The following is a 19,205-nucleotide window of genomic DNA, read 5'->3' on the forward strand; positions in this document are numbered from 1 at the left end:
GTTTTTCTCCGGTACCGGGAACCGAACTCACGACCTTGCGCTTGCCAGGCAGGCGCTTTTGCCGCTGAGCTAAATCCCCAGCCCCATGCCTCTTTAAATGTTTAGTTAATGTTTTAAAAGAAAATAGTCTTCACGGTCTACGTTAATTCAGTTTTTAGTTAAGTAAACCTCTTGGATAGTCAACCATAGGAAAAATTATACACTTGACCGAGAATTTTCTTTACATGTGTTCAGTTAATCCCTGATTTTAAGAGTGGTTTAAAATGTATCTCCACTGTCTCCTATCCTTTCCCTTTGCGGGGTTTAGAAGCACATGCACACTTTTCCCAGTTGTTTGTAGTTATTTAAAGTGCCAGTCTTTTCAGGAGAGAAATCACACCTCACTTGGTTTAGGTGCATTAAGGTTGAGTCTACAAAACCACAGATGAAGTGGAGCGAGACTCAAAATATAGTCAGCCTGATTTTCCAAGAAAATGTGGGAGTTGGAACGTTAGGGCACGAGGTAGATGGCATCTCCAGGTCCACAGCACACACCGCTGCGGTAGAGAGAAACTGGGGGGAGTCCCATCAGCTGACTAAGGGCAGGAGTTGATATGAATGACCTAATATTGCAAATACGTACGGTGTAACACTTCCCATCATTTAGTCACACAGAGTAAATTTAATGGGATCTGATAACCAGAGGGTTAATCAGTTCTAAAAGATATATAAAGATGTTTTTAGCCTGGCTGTGTCTTCTAGTAAGTTCAAAAACATATGCCCTGGCCTATGGGACTCGTTACTTGTCCTGTGACATTCTGATTTTATTTAAAGCCCAAGTAGTTTGAAGAGGAGCTAATGTGCCTATGGTTGCAACTTATAAACAGGAAGACTGACTTGTGAGATCTATCCATTTCTTCTTACTAGGTTCAGATGCTCTTTGCATGTAGTACTGAGCAGTAAGAAGTGCTGATTGCACTTAAAGTATTTCTTTGAAGCGGCACAGTTCAGGCTCAAGAAGTGGAAGAGAGATAAATAGCAAGATGAATTCACATAGTTTTGGCCCTCCCACCTCCTCCCGACACTCCCACTCCTCGATCCAAATGCCCATCCCTAACTGCCAAGGGCATCTTGGCAATTTTTACTGAGACTTCGGAAGGATTTATTCTCCCAGCCCTGAAAACACAACACTGAAGACCTGGGTTCAAGTCCTGAGCTTACCATTTACAAGCTGCTCTTTTATGTCAAACCTTACACCTCTAAGATCAGCAAAGTTAGGAGAGACTGTTATAAAAAACATGTTCCAGGTGCATTTCAAGGCACTGCCATTGGGTCAGAAGCAGAGTAATTCCCAGACCCCAGGCAAAGTATTGGTTATCTCAGTATTGATCTACGACTCTTCAGGTTCCATCCTCTTACTTCAACTTTATTCTCTTGAAATCTCTGTAGCAGAAGCTAGGCATCCACATGAAGGAGGCATACTGAGGAATTCAAATATGGTGAGAACACAGTCTCTCTCCTCCAGGCATTCTGCATGGGGGAGAATGACATGCATATAATTCATTGCAGGAGCGTGTCGAGATTTTTCATAAAGATACAAACCAAGCATTTTGGAAATGTTAGAAATCTGCCTCAAGAAGTTGGAAAGTAAGTATTTCACATGTTTTATATGAGAGCAAAGAAAGTTATAGCATTTTATAAATTGTATCATTGGTATAAACACGTAACTATATGTTTACATATGATCATGTTTGAATAGGTATGACTACATATGGGATTTCTTTCATGGTATGTATATCTTATATATAGCCAAGCATATTTGAAGTCTCCAGTATTTAAAAAGAATTTAAAAATAGAGTCCAAGTTCTATATCGGATAAAATTAACTTTATAGTCTAAAACTAATAAATCTCTTCATGAACACTTTTCTTTGATAAGTATAATATTGCTTTCCTAAAACTTTTAGAACCCTCTTACCTAGGTGTGTGTGTGTGTGTGCATGTGCATGTGTGTGTGCATCTGTGCAGAATATAGGTATGTTTCTTCTTTTTTAAAAAATTATCCTTGCTGTTATTTGTTTGTTTATTTTTCTCTAAGATATTTGGGCAAAAAATTCTCTGTTTAAGCTCAATCAGTGCAACTTAGAATGGCACTTTTTATTTACAAGTTGAAATTATTTTTTTCATTGCTAGTAAATAGGTCATAAAGCACAATGTATTCTTTTTAAACTCCTAAATTTATATTTCATTTCAGTGTGTGTGTGTGTGTGTGTGTGTGTGTGTGTGTGTATGCATGCTAGTCTGTAATTAGTAATCCCTAAAATGTAGAATGGAAAGATTCTGAAGAGACCCCAGCCTCCCCACTAGATGCCTGTAGACATTTGAAGAGACTTCTATGCAGCTCCCAGCGGTCATTTCATTCCACACCATACCCTTAGTACCATTTGCCAAACAGTCACAAAGCATAAGCACAAAGAAGTTTGTATTTGTAATGTCACTACTGGGTATTAGCCTTTTACCTGGAATCAGCATATTGATATTTTTGGTTCCCCAGTCGTTGACTACTAATGCAAACAAGAGAGCAAACAAGCAAGGTCCTGGAGACAGTCCCTGAGCCACCTTGCTGGAGCCTTCTTTCAGGCTGGGGAAGGCATCTCACTGTGTCCCTTTCTGAGCTCTGTTTCAGTCTCTGAGACCCATCACAGCTTGCTTCTTACTGCAAGCAGTGCATTTTGATATGAAGTCCTATCAGATGAATTCCTTGGTGAGGTCCAGAATCCAGTGCATTTCCTGACTGAGCATGCAATGCTATCTGCAGGGAACTTTCACAAGTTCATTAGGCAAGACCTTCCCTATAAATCTAGCAGTCAGCTTTTCAAGGTGCTCTTTAGCGAAAGCCTACTACAAAATGCTCAGGATTTCCTTTCACACCTGATTTCTTTCCAGAGACCATGAACTCAGCAACTGGTCAATCTGCACTTGAAAAATAATTTAATGTCACCGTTCAATCGCCTGTCAGCTACAAGGTCTGACATTTTTCCATGGGCATCTGAGAGTGCCTTGCTCTTCAGTATTAGCAGGCATTACAGGCAGTGGGCAGGCTGAGTTTTGAAGGAAAGGGTGTCAGTGGGTTCAGTTTTGGCCTTTCTGCTGGATACTCTGGGATAGTAATTTTACTTTTTTCTTGCAGCTTTTCTCATAAGTATAGTAGTATGTGCTACATGTGGCATAGACTTAGAATTATCATGAGAACTAAAGAATCTATGTCACAAATCCAACACATAGTCCTTCATTTTTAAAAGAAGCATAAATTTGTTGAATACATTGTTGAAGAAACTTTCTTTTTCAATGAGCAAATCTCTTCAATAGCAGTTGTACTGCTTCCATTGTGTTAGCACAAGGATTTGTGAAATTTCTCTAAAATAAGAAACCTCCTCTCTTCTTACCATAAAGTCTAAAGTTGTAGAAATTTTGCACTTGGAATAGTAGGGCCGAAAAATTGCAGTGACATTGATTTTACAATTATACCCCAAAAGTGCACCACTGACTTAGTGACTGTCATTTAAACTAATTAATCCTTCCTTACTTTAAATCTCGATATCATGGCCAATTTTTACTTCTCCTGTTTTACATATCCCAATATTCTTTCCAGTAATCTTTGGGCATACTAAAAGTAATCTTACCCTAAACCTAAACTGGACTCTGAGTTTTTTTATGCTTCACAGAGTTCTCACTGCATAATTCTGCATCATGCCAGAATGTTATAGAGAAGGCGTTTTGTTTATTTGAACTAAGCCAATGACCTTTTCAAACATTCTCATCATGAGCTGTGTATTACATAGAGTACCTTCTGTGCATAATGAACAAATAGGATCAAATTCCTGGGCCCTCTGGGATATGACTTCGTTTCCCCTCAGGTTGTCAACTTTTTAAGGAGATGTTCTGCACAACAGATCATGTTGACATGATATTACGGACACACATCATAACAGGGTAGCGTTTTGTCACAATGGTGATGTATGAACTTCAGAAGATTTGGATCCCAAGTTTGGACACACTGCCAAGAATGTGGATTCCTTTTTAAAGCATCCAGATGTCTTATGTCTGCAGAACTGGGCTTTTTGAAATTGTTTATTTGTTGGTTTATGTCAGGACAAGAGAGAGGACATTGCCTTCTTGAATCTAATTCAAGTCATTTCCAGAGTCTGAGAAACATAACATACCTTCTTCAGCTATCTATTTTTATCTTTTAATATTTTATGTTGAACTTTTGTTTATTGTATCAAGCCTAGACTTTAAAAAACATACAAACACATTTAATGGAAAGTCAAAATGTTCCAAGTTATTGTACAAAACTTAGGGTATGGATGGAAGACTGGGGATTATTAAAAACTAGCTTTTTTTATAATCTTGATGTTTTCCCACAAACACCAACAGGAAATGAAGTAGGGCCTCTGTGACTTTTGTCCATGTGTGTCTGCATGTGTCATGTGTGCCTGCATGTGTCATGTGTGTGAGCTGCCTCTGTTATCAACCTCTCATACAGCCAACTCTCAAGGCAGAGTCCAGCCAGGACCATCAGTGGTGGAAACTGGAATACTGAGGTCCAGCTTTATTGCCTTTGAATTCATCTTTACATTCATTTATCTAAAACAGATACAACGCTGTGGGTTTAGATTCTATCAGAAGATCTTGAGTCACTTTACTCATGTTTCTCACTAAAAATATTTGGCCAGCTCTTTGTCATAAATAGAGGAACTAATGGTTCCCTTTGGTGATTCTGCTCCTTTAGGAGCAAAGATTTTTGACTGTTTTGTTCACTGTTTTATCCATAGTACCTAGAAAAACACGGGACATGTGCTAGTTGCTCCTTTCTTAATGACCAACTAGATAGTGCAGATCAATATTATTAATTGTGTCCATTTGGAGTATAAAAACTAGAGGCACATTACCCTAATCAGATATTTTGCAATGTTTTTTATCTGTTAGGATGAAAGACAGGCTTTCTCACAGGCTGAAGTTGTTTAATTTTAATGAGAAAAGACCTGTACTTTAAGCCTGGGCAGAAGTGAGGATGGTTCATCTCTGATGTGATCCCTGGGTTATACCATTACTCGATGACATTCACCTTCCTTCATATAGTGGAATGCAAACATTCATAGTTGAGCACTTTTTCAAATTTTTTAAGCATTTATTATTTTCATAATCCTAAATCCTCCTCTTTTATGAACCAGTCATTAAACATAAGAAGTTGTGTAACACTTAATGAGCACATATAGATTTTCTCATACACAACTAAAACATGAAATGACAACAGGCACACATTACTTTAAAGGTGGACTATTCATGTCCCAGACTAGAGCAGTCATTGGATAGCCACAGAGACAATCAGCTGAGAGCTTGGAGCAGAAGAGGACAGTCCTATAATACCGCACCCTACTTAGGTCTAACATTGGATTAAGCCTGTTTTGCTTCTTTCCAACCTGTGACGTACTTCACAATGTGTGGCCTCTTAGAAGGAGAAATAATTCAGAAGCTTCAAAAGTCACACTTAGGTAATTGGGAAAGAAGTTTAACAAAGAACTAGAAGAGCTCTTAAGTGTCCCCTAGCTAAGCTTTATACCCTATGCCCTATTTTGTACCAAGAGACACAGAAAGAAATAGAGCTAAATGTCTTGTACAGATAAACATTATAGAATCAATGAACAACACACTCAAGAGAAACATGTAAGAAATACATGTGGAGCATCTACACAGCTCCTCACTTACTGGCACTTTATTCCATCCTTTCATTAATGCCATGTGGTTAAGTGCAACTCACTTTATTTTTATATACATGAGTCAGCCACCTTCCCCATGAAGATTAAATGAGATAATGCATATAAAAGTGTGATCTAAACTATAATGTGTCTTGCAGGTGTTAGGCATTGTCAGAGCCCATGAATTTATAAAAACTTTCCATTCTTATAGATCTTATAGACATTAAGCCAGTAGCATCAGGCCACTGTGCAAGACCTCAGTGACATCCTCAAGAGAGAGGAAAGAAGGCAGCATGCAAAGCTAATTGGGGAAAATGCTCTTAGTTCCTGGGAGATTGTGCTTCCCCCACTGAATCAATGAGTAATGAATCTCTTACTGGCTTTCCTTCCATTCTAGAACATAGAAGTCAAAGTTCCAATAGAATCGATTTGCATCTGGTTGCAGGGAAGAAGAAAAAGTTTGTCCCTCTCCTAAGGGATGCTGTAGCTGGGAAAGAAAATGAGAATCCCAGCGAAAGAAGCAGTCTCTGGAGCTTGCAGCTAAATATAGATTTTCCTGAGTCTGAACCAGTGCCCCGTAACTAGAAGTATCTGCAGGAGAATGTGCCAGTGGCTTCTGAGAGAACACACATGCACAGGGAAAGGAGAGTTACAGGGACAGGTTTCAGTGGTTTTCCAGGAATGAGTTAGATTTCTGGTGAACACAAAAGACAGAGCCGGGTTTGGGTAAATCAAGTAGATCCTTAGGCAAGATTTTAGTTGGAATCGAGAAAAAGGGTAGTTGGCCTTGGAGGTGCACAGAATTGCTCTTCTGCCTTTGCTGCAGGGTGAGGTCCCTAGAGAAAGGATGACTCGAAGCAGGCAGGAGATGGTTTCATTTGTCAGCTGACGAGGGAGCAGAATGCAGGTCATGTTAGGAATGTGGAAAACCAAGACTGGGTGGAGATGGAAGAAGATAACCCTTTGGGGTTTCTCATCACTTAGCAGGGCGTTCAGCTGTCCAAAGGTAGACAGTAGTGCTCTAGAGCCTGGTGGAATATTAATAACCCCTGAAGCTCTTCAAATTCAATTTCCATGCCCATCCCCACTCCAGACCAACGGAACCCAATCCTTTCGTAGGTGAATTTGAAGTTTCTAGTTTTTGTCTGTTTGTTTTAAATTTACCAAGAGATTCTGATTCCATTCAAGCTTAAGGATCATTTTCTTGAAAGATTTTACGATTAAAATCTGCAAAGAGCTGCAACTCAAGCACATTTGCTAGCATAACTCAGTTGTCAATTACCTAAAAGGACATGTGCACTAGTGTCAAAGGGCAATTATTAGGAGGATTCTAGCAGAGCATGCTGACACCATCCAGGTGGGTCCTGTAAAGTAAGCACTTGTTACTGATGCTTCTTGGTCTTTTCTATAGTAGCCATAAAGAGACATCCTGAGAGGAACTCAGTATTGGCTCTTTCTTGGGGTGCCTGCTGCAAACCTCATCTCTGTATTATACAAAGGAGCCTTAAAGGAAGTCTTCTCCCTGCTTCTCTATAACGCCCACCTCTCCCACTTTGCAGAGAGGGGTTACCTCCTTTTGTAATTAGCCCATGTGCCAAACTCTCACACTGACTGCTGCAAATGGCTGTTGAACTTACCTACAGTTCACAGTTGCTATCTCTTGGGTTTACAGATGACAAAATTTGCATTCAGGCTGGCATTGGGATTATAATGGAATACTGCAGATAAAATCCCCTTAGCTTTGGTGGACATCCTGATTAACTTTACAGAATAGATTTGATAGTTCCAAAAGGGTCCCATATTTAGGTGATAATACTGTAGAAGGCAGGGAGACTTATTGAGGATCCCAATAGTCTTGATTCTAGTCGACTTGCTGTGCCTTCATCTTTCTTCTCATCTTTTTCTAGGAGCTTTGCCCAGCTCCAAATGTCATGAGAGAGACCAGTTAGAGCAAAATAGGCCAGAACCTGGAGTTGAAGCAAAGTCCCAAGAACTGGTCTTTAAAATGTTTAGTTTTACAGTGCAGTCCAAGAGTGTGTGACTGGTGGACATCTAAACAACAAGGCAAAATAAAATTTCAAAGCTATCATGCAATAGATAACGACAAAGATACAAAATAGGCAGTACCTAGCATGGTACATATAGCAGATACGTGAGATGCCAGTCTTTAGAACTACAGTGATTGGGCTATGGAAGAACATACTTTTGGGTATTTAGAACAGGGATACCATGCAGGAAAAGGAGGCACTGAGTGGTATGTGGGCAGGATCAGGATAAAGTACCTTAAGCTATCCGAGGGCTTGGGGCTTGTCCAGTGGCACAAACCTGGAAACCAACCTCTAGAAATGAGAGCAGAGTTGTCCAGCAGACAAAGGGGATTTCATGCTCCTTGAGGTCAGGGTGATTTCCAGTCATTTCAGGGCTGGGTCTTTAAGTAGTGGTTAAGCAGTCATCTTCCGATAGATGCAGGAAGCCAAAGAAGTCATCACTATATTTTTCAAAACTTTCAACTTTAATTTCTTCCTTCAACTATATCATTGTTATATGGACATATTCTAACAGAGAGGAAGGAGAGAGTAAATAAACTAGTTCAAGTCAAAAGGAGCTAGATATTATCATACTAAGGCCAAAACGACTTAGACAGAAAGACAAAAAATTATTTAATGTAGAGAACAACCAAATGCATTTGATGGTTTTATGCCCTAGAACATCTGACACTGGATGACACACACACAATATATTTAAGTGCTAATTGATACATAGAAGAAAACTACAATACTAAGAGAGGTGTTTAATGATAAAGCATGATTTAGTAAAAAAAAAAATACTACTATTCCCATTCTAATGTAAAGTATGCATTTATTTAAAAGCAGTTTTTATTTAAGTTTTTGTAAGACTTCTTTTTTAATTGAAAATCACAAATGTTAAATATTTGGAAGATATCTTGCTGCTATATAATATCTGACTTACACACACACACATTCAACAATGAAACAACTGCCAAAAGGAGCTTGAGTAGTGCTGTGTTAACCCACATATCGCTGAGTTAGCAGCTAAATAACCAGCTACGCACACCCCTTTTGTATCATGGAGCACTGTTCATTCTTAACGTGATAATGGAACTAAATTTGGAGAGAACAGGCCCTTAAGTTTCAATTTATTTGTTTCACAATCACAGCCTCAAGCTGAAGGGGAAATTATGCCGCAGTTTGATAAATAAAACCCTATACATTCAAGCACAAAATGCAAAATGAAAACTTTGGGAACTTCAAATAATCAAGGACCTTAGATTAATTCCATCAGTCGTTGTGAGTTTTTTGTTGCTGCGAATTTGCTGGAGAATGTAGTATGAAAGCTCTCTAACTAGTGTTTGATTATATCAGTGTCTCTATTTCCTTTTAGAACACACATCTGTTGTTGTGGGGGGTTTGCAGCAGGGAGAGTGTGGTTGTGGTTATTATGGAAATCCAGCAAAAACCAAATATTTTAAAGCAGATGAGGAGAAACCCACCGACAGTTGGCTCGCAAATGTTGTAATGCTTCGCACACTCAACCTCAAAGCCAGCGTCAGCGGCAAGCCTGGTGGCCTCAGTTTTATCTGTGTCAAACATTGGATTGCTCTTGTTAGTTAACTGACTGGAGATTGTTTTTTCCCTTTATCCTCCCTCTCTCTTTTTAATTGTTGTTACTCTGTTTTGCCTGAAAGCTGCAGTATCTCACTGATCATTATTCCCTGTTCAGTCAAATCCTGTCCAAAATTAACTCCTTGTGTGCTGTACCGATTCCCCAGCTTTTTCCCCACAAGATACACAAAATGGACCTTGTGGGGTCTCTTTCAAAATGTTTGCACGTACACGTCATATAAATAACTTTTAATCAACTCAATGCTGTTTTTACTGGACTGTCTTTCGTTACCATTGAAATTTTCTAAGCAGAAACAATTCCAATTATTCACAAGAAATCATTCTAAAGCCCTTAAGAGTCACCACATTTTAATATTCTGCTAGGAAGACCTAGATCTGTATTGCCTTGATTTCCTTTATTTCTCCATTAGCTTGGAATTTCTAAAGGAGCTTTCGGAGTCTCCAAACTAAAGCTGTGAGACAAGGGGGGAAAAAAACCCTAACAGTCATTACTGCTGGGATACTAGTTTCTTATATCAGCATCAGATTCCAGAGTATTCAAGTTGAATTAGGGGCAGCCATCAGAAAACCATAGAACTGGGAAAGTCGCTGTTATAAATTAATGATTATTTGCCGTGCGCAGTAGAGTGGCTGTTTGTACCACATTTTATTGTGATGTTTTATTCTTATTCAGTGCAACAGTAATTGGGTCTTAAACATGATAAAGTATCTTAAAGGCTACACTGTTTGTGGAGCTGCCTAGAGCAGGTTTTTAACTCTAGTTAAAGAAGGTTAATCAAAGCTAATGAATCTGTTTTATCCATTGCCATGAGTTTATCAAAAAAAAAAAAAATGTGCCAGAAGGTGACTGAACCAAAATCCGGATTGTGCAGCTATAAATGCAAATACATTTTCAGCATAAAAATTCTCCAAGCCCCTTGCATGGCCCTGTGTTCCCGGATGGCCAGTACCTACAAGCTCTGTGGTTTTCTTCTTTCAGTGGCTCCCTTTTCTTCCATTAAAAAATATAAGCTATGAAAATACAGAGGAGGAAAAGCAAGCCCACACTACAGCCGGCAGCGTGAGAATATCAAGAGACTGTTGCATTCAGAAGTTTAGAATAGCTCTGCTCTTTATGAAAGAATATGAGGAGCCCCCTAATAAGGCTAATTCATTAGAACAAGTGCTTGTTACTAAATCACACCACGCAGGACCACAGGCATCCAAGCCAGCCAGCGCGGCAATTAAAGTTGCCTCTCTTCCAAACCCAGCTTGCCCACCAAACTCACCCACAACTTCTATTTTGGTTTCTTATTAGAAATGGGCTTGCCAAATTCAGGTTCATAATTTCAGGCAGCAGAGGAGCAGTGCATCTCCAGCTACAGCGTTCAAGATCGTTTTCTGCACTTTAAGGATAATTTAAAAGAAATGATACTGTGCAAGTCCTTTCTCAAGGGTGCGGGGGGCCAATAGCGTGGCTAGACTACACCTTGCTGTCTTGTGTTTGAAAGAACTCTCAAAAGGAGATCAGGGAGCTCCTCTTCCAAATACCCGACTTTACAGTGGTGGAGGGCTTTTCATAGCACTCCCAGCGCTTACAGGAAGCACACGGAGTCCTGGTGACACCTTTCCCGAGCCCTCTGGTGCTCCGAGGAGCTTTGGAATGAGATTCACAGCCACTGTGGCTGGCAAGGAAAGCTCCCCGCCAAAGGAGACAGAAAGAGGGGCGGGAAGGCCGCTGTGCTGTGGCTTTCTCTCCTGCTCTCTTTTAAACCCAAATCATATTTGTACTTTGGGGGAAGGGTGTGAAAAAAGAGATCCATACAGATAGAAAGCAAAGCAGAACCCGAAAAACCAGGGGGAGGAAAAAAAAAAAAAAGCCTGACGATGAAGTGGAGCTTTGGTCTCGAGAAGGTCTACATCACAGGTTTCAAAAGCATTTTTTTTTCAGTTTCACAAGCCGCAACCCCCTTGATGAAAACTAGTTGCGAAATTCAGAGCCCGTTAGGCCTCAGCTAATTAGAAAAAATGGGCTTTTTTTTTTTTCCCCCTTTTCCTTTCTTTCTTTAGCACCTTTTCTTTCAAGCATTTAGTCTCAGGAGGGGGATCCAGGCTCTTGGCCGGGCTGTTTTGAAAACACGCCTTTGAATGCCTCTCCCTAATTCACGCCTTTTGTTTTTCAGCTTTTGTGTTTGCCAGTTTGACCATATAACGTTATACATCTGGTGTATAGCTTGTTGGGGCTTTTTTCTCCCAGGGATCCTATGCATTCCCTATAGGACCCTCCTGAGCTTCAATTTGAGCGATCGTGTAACATAAAGGGGCGAAGGAGAACCCAGGAGCTGGGGGAGGGTGGCGGGGGGCAGCAGAGGGGAGGAGGCCTGGGGGGGTGCAGAGAGAGAAATGAGTGAAACATAAAAAAAAAAAGTTGAAAAGAATTCTTTTGGTCTCTTCTTTTCTTCTCACTGTTGCGACTGGACCCTGAGTCAGCCGGCGACAAGGCCTCGGTGGGAAAATGACGGGGCCACAGAATAGATAACTCATTGGAATTCTGGCAACATATTCGTAAATAAAACACAAGTGAGGAGGCGGGCCGGGGAGGGCATGTGCTCCCGGGGAAGCAAGCGGAGCTGCTCCCTGCTCCTGGCTGGAGGACATTTCAGGGCCGGCTCCTCCACCGGCCTGGTGCAGGGAAAACCTAAGATGGTCAGAGGCAGGGAATTTGGACGGTTCTGCCCAGACTTGTTAGGCAGAGCTCTTGCAGCTGGAGCTGTTTATTATTGCAGCGAGGACGATCCTCCTGCAAACACTTTGCGGGCTGGCGGGAGCCGGAGTGATCTGTCCGCGTTTCTTCAGAGCCTGCACGGTCTGTGCTTCCCTGTTGAGACGGTGATTTTTTTTTTTTTTTTTTTTTTGGCGGGGAGGGGGGAAGTTTTAATTTTCAGGTCTTGAAGAAGTAATGGCCCCCAGATTGAGTTTGTATTTATCTCTCCCAGCCTTTATCTCCCATGCACATCTTTGGTAAAATAGCTCGAATACTTCTGGAAATTGTGGCATTTTCTGTAAGTTTCCTGCTGTCCAAAGCTCCCACGTTTCCCTGATTTTGCCAATATTGTGCAGAAATGCACTGGACAAGATCTCCTCTCGATTTTCCCACCTGTGAAATGGACATAGCACAGCACTGAAGTCACAGTTCTCAGTCTTCACATCCCTTGTCTTTTTAATAATGGGTTTATTTCATATATGTAGCTAATATACACAATCTATATTGATATATTAACCTATCTATCTTTCTATACATATATGGCCCATTATAAATATGTAGTGTATATTTTGGTGGTTGAGATTGTGTACGTTATCCAACTGCTCTAGAATCACTCGGCAAGTTTGATTTTGATTAAAATAAAACCTAGAATAAATAGAAAGACAATATGTTTGTGGCAGTTGTTTCAAGCTAATACCAGCAGCTTTTTCTTTTCTTTACTGCTGAACGATTTCAAAGGCAATAGCAGGCGTGAAGGCAAAACAAACTCATTTCTGTGCAAAGCTTGAGTTATTTGTGTTTCCCTGAATTCAAGAAGCAGAGGGTGGGGGTGGGTAAAGGGTTTGTTTTAAATATAGAAATGGGGAAAATACAACAAACTCGGCAGAATATCTCAGAAGGTTCTGCAGCTTGCAGTGCAGAGCTTATTACAGATGTGTTATAACTTGTAGGGATGTTTAAAAATAGCTGAAGAATCCACTATGAGAAATCTTACTAAAAATATCATTTTCCCCAATATATTTGTAACTCAGGTTACCAGCTGATTAACCCCATAATAAGTTTGTCCAGGTGGAAATCTATACCCCTGTCTGTCCCCAGTCAATCCAACCACCTGACCAATAACGTGGATCCAAAGGTTAGACAATTACATTAGCAAATGTTTGGAAGGAAATGATAAAATCATTGTGTTTGTGTTAAAGATATTTAACTAAGACATTTTGCTGTTCCCATCATACATAATTATACAATAGGCTAATTTTCAAGAATCTATTTTCTGTTTGCCCTGAACACTGATGACAACAGAAGCAAATGTCTGCTATTCAGCTATTAGACGCATGTCATTCCCTTGGAAAAGCAACTTACCTTAGGGAACTATTTCACTTCACAGGAAAAGACTATTTATTTACTCTGAGTTCCTCTCCTTACAAGATTGTTGCCTGCCTTTTTGTTTTGCTTTAAAGTGGTCTCAGAACTTGGAGAAATAACCTCAAATAAAACCAAAACAAAACTCCTAGGACTTAGGTTCAGGTTCTTAAATGAATTGTTTAGCTTCAAAATGTAAAACTGTCCCGCAAGAATATCACAAAGTGTAAGCACAGGAGGATCCGCATGTCACTGAGAACAGTCTCTATATAACACCCAGAGACTAAGAAATGAGTGGCCTCCTTGCTGTATATTACAATGTCTGTATTTATTATATTCTCAAGTGTGCTTAACAAATGGATATCACTTTCTAAAAGATTTCTTAGTGGAGTTGAAACTCCTAATCCACTCACCTCCTCTCTTAGGTCACCAATCCAGATCCAAAGAAAAGTATTCTTTATGTTTCTGTGAAAACCAGCTTTCTTTCTTACTCTAAAAACAGCTAAAATTAGAGATAAACTCACTGGCAGGCAGCAGTAGCAAAGTAAAAGAGACAAATTGCAGTTACCCCCCTAAGAAAACAACATTCTGTTGATGAACAAACACTCTACATTTTAGCTATTAACAACTCTTACAGAACTAGGGACTGCCAATAACAAACTTGATTTTTAATGTCCCCAAGGTAATAATAATCCACTCATTTGACTGTATCCCAGCTGGTCCTCTCTGGCAGTTTCTATTTGATTTTTACAGCAGGGAAGACTTATCTTTCTTTGGAAAGAAAAAAAAGGGGGGCCCTGTTAAAGTTAAGGAGGAGTGCGGAGAGAAAACACATGGAAATCTAATGTGAAAGTTTCTTGTTGCAATAAAGCTGTTAGGTTTGGCATGAAGACCATTATCAGATGGTTCCTTTGACATTACTTGAGCCTTTCAGTAAGTAAGACAAGCCTGAAGGATTAGGTTGTCAACTTCAGCCTGTCATCTTTGGGGATGGAAAAAAAGTTGCCTGCTTTTCTTTTTTCTTTCTTTCTTCCTTCCTTTCTTTTTTTTTTTCTTTCTTTTTGTCTGGTCACATCTTCCCTACCAGTTTAAAGCTTTGAGGCTGCAGAAGAGGTAGTTAATAAGGAGACAAACCCGAATTCACCCTGATGACAGAACTTTAGCTTTTAAAGACAAGTGAGGCAACCATGCTGCAAGGCTAATCACCCTGTGTGAGTATGAATTTATCTAAAGAGGATTTCATGTGGAACCCTCGGAGCCGGCCGCCAAACGGATGACTGCACAGTTTAAGAAAGTTAGTGGGACTTCTCCAGTCAACTGTCAGGACGCATAAAAGGGCTGGAACGCGCTGACTTAAGCAAACAATATTTAGCCGTCTAAGGATACCATAAGGCCCAAGATTTTGCTTTGTTGGCACTGACAGGAAATATTGATACATATCAAGTGACACTCCTGATGTAGGAAGGAGGATGTGCCTCCTGTTGGCGCTATCTCTATTTACAAAACTGTTTTATGCTTCAAACAAGCTGGGGACCAGGAAAAATGTCAAAACCAGCCTCACCCTGGGGGCTTTTTCAGCTTTCTCGGGATCACGATTTCACGAACGAAAGCACTATTCTAAAATCACCTATTTTTAAGGGGAATGAAAAAGTAACTGGAACTTGAGTTCACAAACTTTCCACATGTCCAGCTAACAGACCCTGCCCGTAATCCCCAAAATATCCATTAAGTTTATTAACCTAGGAAATTTGCCAGTGATTGTGTTTTGATGAAGTTTTTTTTTTTTTTCATTTTTTAGAATATCCTAAACTATATTCAAACTCTTTAGCTATGGATGTTGAAATGCAAATAGAAGTTTCTGGCTATCAAGTCCAAAAAAATAAGTCCCAGGGGTCAAAACTCTATTTTTGTTAAAAATAATGTTGGCAATGACCCTACTGGCTCATCCTTTTTAGTATTTTAACTGCGTGGAAAAAAAATCATAATGTCTTGTCCTGGGAAAATTTGACTGGGAACATAGCTTTGTGTTGAAATTACCATAGAATTAGGGTTGAAGTGGAGGGTTTCATTTAAAAGAAAAAAAAAAACCACACAAGCCACCTTACTTTATCAGAATACTCTAAACGTTCCCCCTCAGTAAGGTTGTGCTGGAGGTGGAGTCCTTGAGGATGCTGCGGTGGCAGTGTTAATGAAATACCCTTTGGCATGAAGCAGCATTCCCAGAATCCTGATTGTAGTACTAGAAAGGAAAGTGAATTTTTTTCACAGCACAATAAACAAGGGGAATGGAAGAAAAGAACCTGCTTGTTCTGTGAAGACGATCGCTTCCAGTTAAACAAAGAAATTTAGGGTCGTCTGCTTTTCATGAAAATCGCATACATATGGCCTTTGAAATTTGTCACTGAAGATAGTTTTGCTCTGAGGTAAAATTCACCAGTTTATAGTTTTTCAGCTGCGAGTCGCTGGCTTTTTCTTTTCTTTTCTCTTGGCCTGCAGCCCAATATGAATGTATGATCACTAGCACAATAGTTAAACATCTGAGTCTTTTTGAAGTGCCTTCAATGTTACAATGATGTGATGGTTGATTGCCTAGCAGTTTAGAAAAGAACTTCCTTCTGCCCCCTAGTGGTAGAGATTAAAGTTTGATGATTACTACATAATAAAATGCCTTTAAATAAAAAATTTTCTCATATTTTAAGGACATCGTGTAGTGTGGAAATTACTAACAAGTTTTTTCATAATCAAAAAAATATAAATTTTTATTTATTCATTTCAAGAGCCAGGGTATTTCTGTATTGCCCATACTGGTTCTGGACTCTTGGGTCAACCGACCTGTACAACTGGGAGGACAGGAGCTTCCACCACACTGGCTAAGTGTGTATTTGAAACAGGAACATTTCTATACTGAATGGACTGTTCTGTAAGTCAAAGCATCATTTCTTGCATGTTTTATGCTCTCGCTGTGCTCTGCTAAACAATATATCCCACTACTATAAACAGACATTTTTTTCTAAGGCAGCATTGCTCCTGGGAAAATTCTGGAACTACTTAACAGAAGCTGTTAACCAAGAAGTGTATTGTGTTGCTAAAATTATCAAAATACACACACGCACACACATGTTCAAAGACAGCATTGAACAGACACACTTAGTTATTGTGGAACTTTCTATCGCTTCTCAGATGGCTATTTTTGTACATTAGGCAATAAAAACAATTCGCACTAATTATAGCAGTGGTTATCGCATAGGTCACTGTCCCTTTGTGCTGAAGTTCACAAAGCAAGCCATGTACATACAGCCTAGGTGGAGGACGGGTTTGCCATGACTACATGACACAGTTTGGAGGTGGGGAACGTTGATCACATACAGCTTTTTTTCCCTGCTGACTACAAAGTGGAAAGGAGTTGTTTGAGCTTTCATCCTGTCTTGTATTTTGGTTTGTTTGTTTGTTTTTCATCTTTAATGCAGAATTCCTATCCTGGATGAAGGCACAGGAAATTGAACACTACATGGGGAATAGAGGTACCAACATGGGGGTGTGTACGTAGATCTTGCGCAAGGCAAATCCTGCAGTGAAAGAAGAGGAAAGAGTTGAGCAGGAAGAGGAGGAGGGGCTCAGGGGCATGGTAGGACAGCTGTGCCATGTGTATCGTGTCAGCCTGCTTCTGTGCCACTACTGCATGGCTGACGTTGGAATGCAGGCAAGGCGCTAGTTTATTGAACCAGCAGCCATGGAAATTCCAGCTGTCAACATGTGATCACTTCTTGGACCAAAGAGTGGTTTTGTCTGCACCATATTTGATTTCTAGTCACAGTTTTACATTTCCCTGAGCACTTTTAACCATGACATTACATTTCAGGAGTCTTTGGAAGGCCCCCTCTTTTCAGACTGGTCCTTCAGGCATGGTGCATGACTTGAGCATTGAAATGACATGACCATGTACTTATTCAAGAAGAATACTAGGCTACAGTGACCATGAGTAATCAATAGTATTTTTTTTAAAAGAATGCTTGCTGTTGTTTATTTATTTTAACTTAAAAGGAAAACGTTTTACTCCAAAGGCATGGTCTCAGAAAATATGAATCCACGAGACAGCTTTCATTATTGGGAAGATATAAACATATCAGTTTCATGCTTATCTATAAAAATTGCTCCAGGGAACTACATTGTCCACACTGGAACAAAGATACATCACTTCTTTTCTTCTGGTCTTGTTCTCTAATTCCGACGTTTGACAGAGGTCTCTGGCATTTGGAAGATCTTAAGTGGGGGTGTGGAAACTGGAAACTGGAACGGGAGGAGAGATGGGTAGAGAAAAGGATTCTTTGAAAAAGAGCTCAGCAAAACATCTCAAGTCTCATGGGAGTTTAATTAGAGGAAAAGTTTTTCATCTTTGTTCACACCGGCAAAAACTGTTCATATCTGGGAGATGTCAGATGGCAATATTTTTGTATCAGAGAAAATATAGAACGTCTTTTTTGGTGTGTGGCAGGATTGTAGCCTTTCTTTGTCTTCACGACAGAATTCAGCTGTCTGAAAGCAACTCAAAATGCTGTAACTGGCTGGCATGTTGGCGTGTGCCTGTAACCCTAGCATTCCAGGAGGCTGAGGCAGAAAGATTCCAGGTTTGGGTCCAGTCTGGGCAATTTAAGGACTTAATGAGACTGCGTTTCAAACTATAAAATATAAAAGGACTCAGGATGTAGCTCAGTGCAAAGGCCCTGGATGCAGTCACCAGTACCACGAAAGAGAAAACAATCTCCAGTCCTAAAAGTCTAGGGTCTCCCTCTGACTGGTGTCATGGCATAGTAACACTGGTAACTCTAGCTGGATATCGTTAAATGAGATTGTGATAACTGTCTTTACCTTTACTCCCCTTTCCCCTTTCCTTCCCTTCCTTTCTTCCTTCTTTCTCTTTGTTTCTTCTTTTATGCATGTTACATAAGCATGGATTATATATGTATTTCCTTACAGGCTATGGGTTGCACCTCCAGGATGCCCACAGGCAACTTCTAGAACTATGTATGAACATGTAGATGAAATGCAAAATATATAGACAGAATTATAATCATTTTATTTATGGGTTTTGTTTTTTTTTTTTTTTTTTTTTTGGTCTTTTTCAGACAGTGTCTCACTAGCTCAGCCTGGCCTTCAACTTAATTTGCAGCTCAGGCTGATCTCGAACTTGCGGCAATCCTCCTGCCTCAGCTTCCCAAATACTGGGATCACAGGCATGTGCTTCCATGTCTAGCCCATAATCATTTTAAAGCCCCAGTAATTTGCAAATAAAGACTATCAACTCCAACTTGCAAATAATCTGTTGACTTTAAGGTGCATAGTTTTCTCTCATTGGTATCCTTGGGGTGCTTTTTCTAAGAATCCTGAGGATACTAAAATCTAAAGCTGCTCAAGTATCTTATATAAAATGACACAGTATCAACAATAACTGCTACTTATATGGTTCTGTACACTTTAAGTTATCTCTAGATGACTTATAACACCTAATGTGATGTAAGTGCTATGCATACAGTTGTTATACGGTGTTCTTTAGGCAGTGAAGACAAATAAAAATCTGTATTTGTTGAGTACAGATGCAATTTGTTTCTGATCCTCTTCAGTTTGAGTTAGTTGAATGGACATATTTAGAACGTGCAGGTATACAGGGTCAACGTACTGATTTTGAAAGTCATAATGAGAGGCCGTATATTTGAACGCATTTA

At 39.9% G+C, this 19,205-nt stretch overlaps 1 protein-coding gene and 1 long non-coding RNA gene across 2 annotated transcripts in view; both read right to left on the minus strand.

Moving 5' to 3' along the window:
• The window catches only part of LOC102022916, a 31,573-nt gene extending 19,818 nt beyond the window's left edge, over positions 1-11,755 (minus strand). The window contains exons 1-2 of the long non-coding RNA XR_001233353.1: positions 9,248-11,755; positions 8,074-8,291 (exon numbers count right to left, since the gene is read on the minus strand). This is a non-coding gene — a long non-coding RNA (uncharacterized LOC102022916). The remainder of the gene's footprint in view (positions 1-8,073; positions 8,292-9,247) is intronic.
• A 497-nt stretch (positions 11,756-12,252) lies between these two features.
• The window catches only part of LOC106148119, a 34,938-nt gene continuing 27,985 nt past the window's right edge, over positions 12,253-19,205 (minus strand). The window contains exon 3 of the mRNA XM_013512425.1: positions 12,253-12,516. Within this exon, the coding sequence (XP_013367879.1) occupies positions 12,343-12,516 (174 nt within the window). The 3' untranslated portion in view covers positions 12,253-12,342. The remainder of the gene's footprint in view (positions 12,517-19,205) is intronic.

This window comes from Chinchilla lanigera, unplaced genomic scaffold, assembly GCF_000276665.1.
Source record: "Chinchilla lanigera isolate Chin_1 unplaced genomic scaffold, ChiLan1.0 scaffold00015, whole genome shotgun sequence".
In the NCBI taxonomy this organism is placed as follows: domain Eukaryota; kingdom Metazoa; phylum Chordata; class Mammalia; order Rodentia; family Chinchillidae; genus Chinchilla; species Chinchilla lanigera.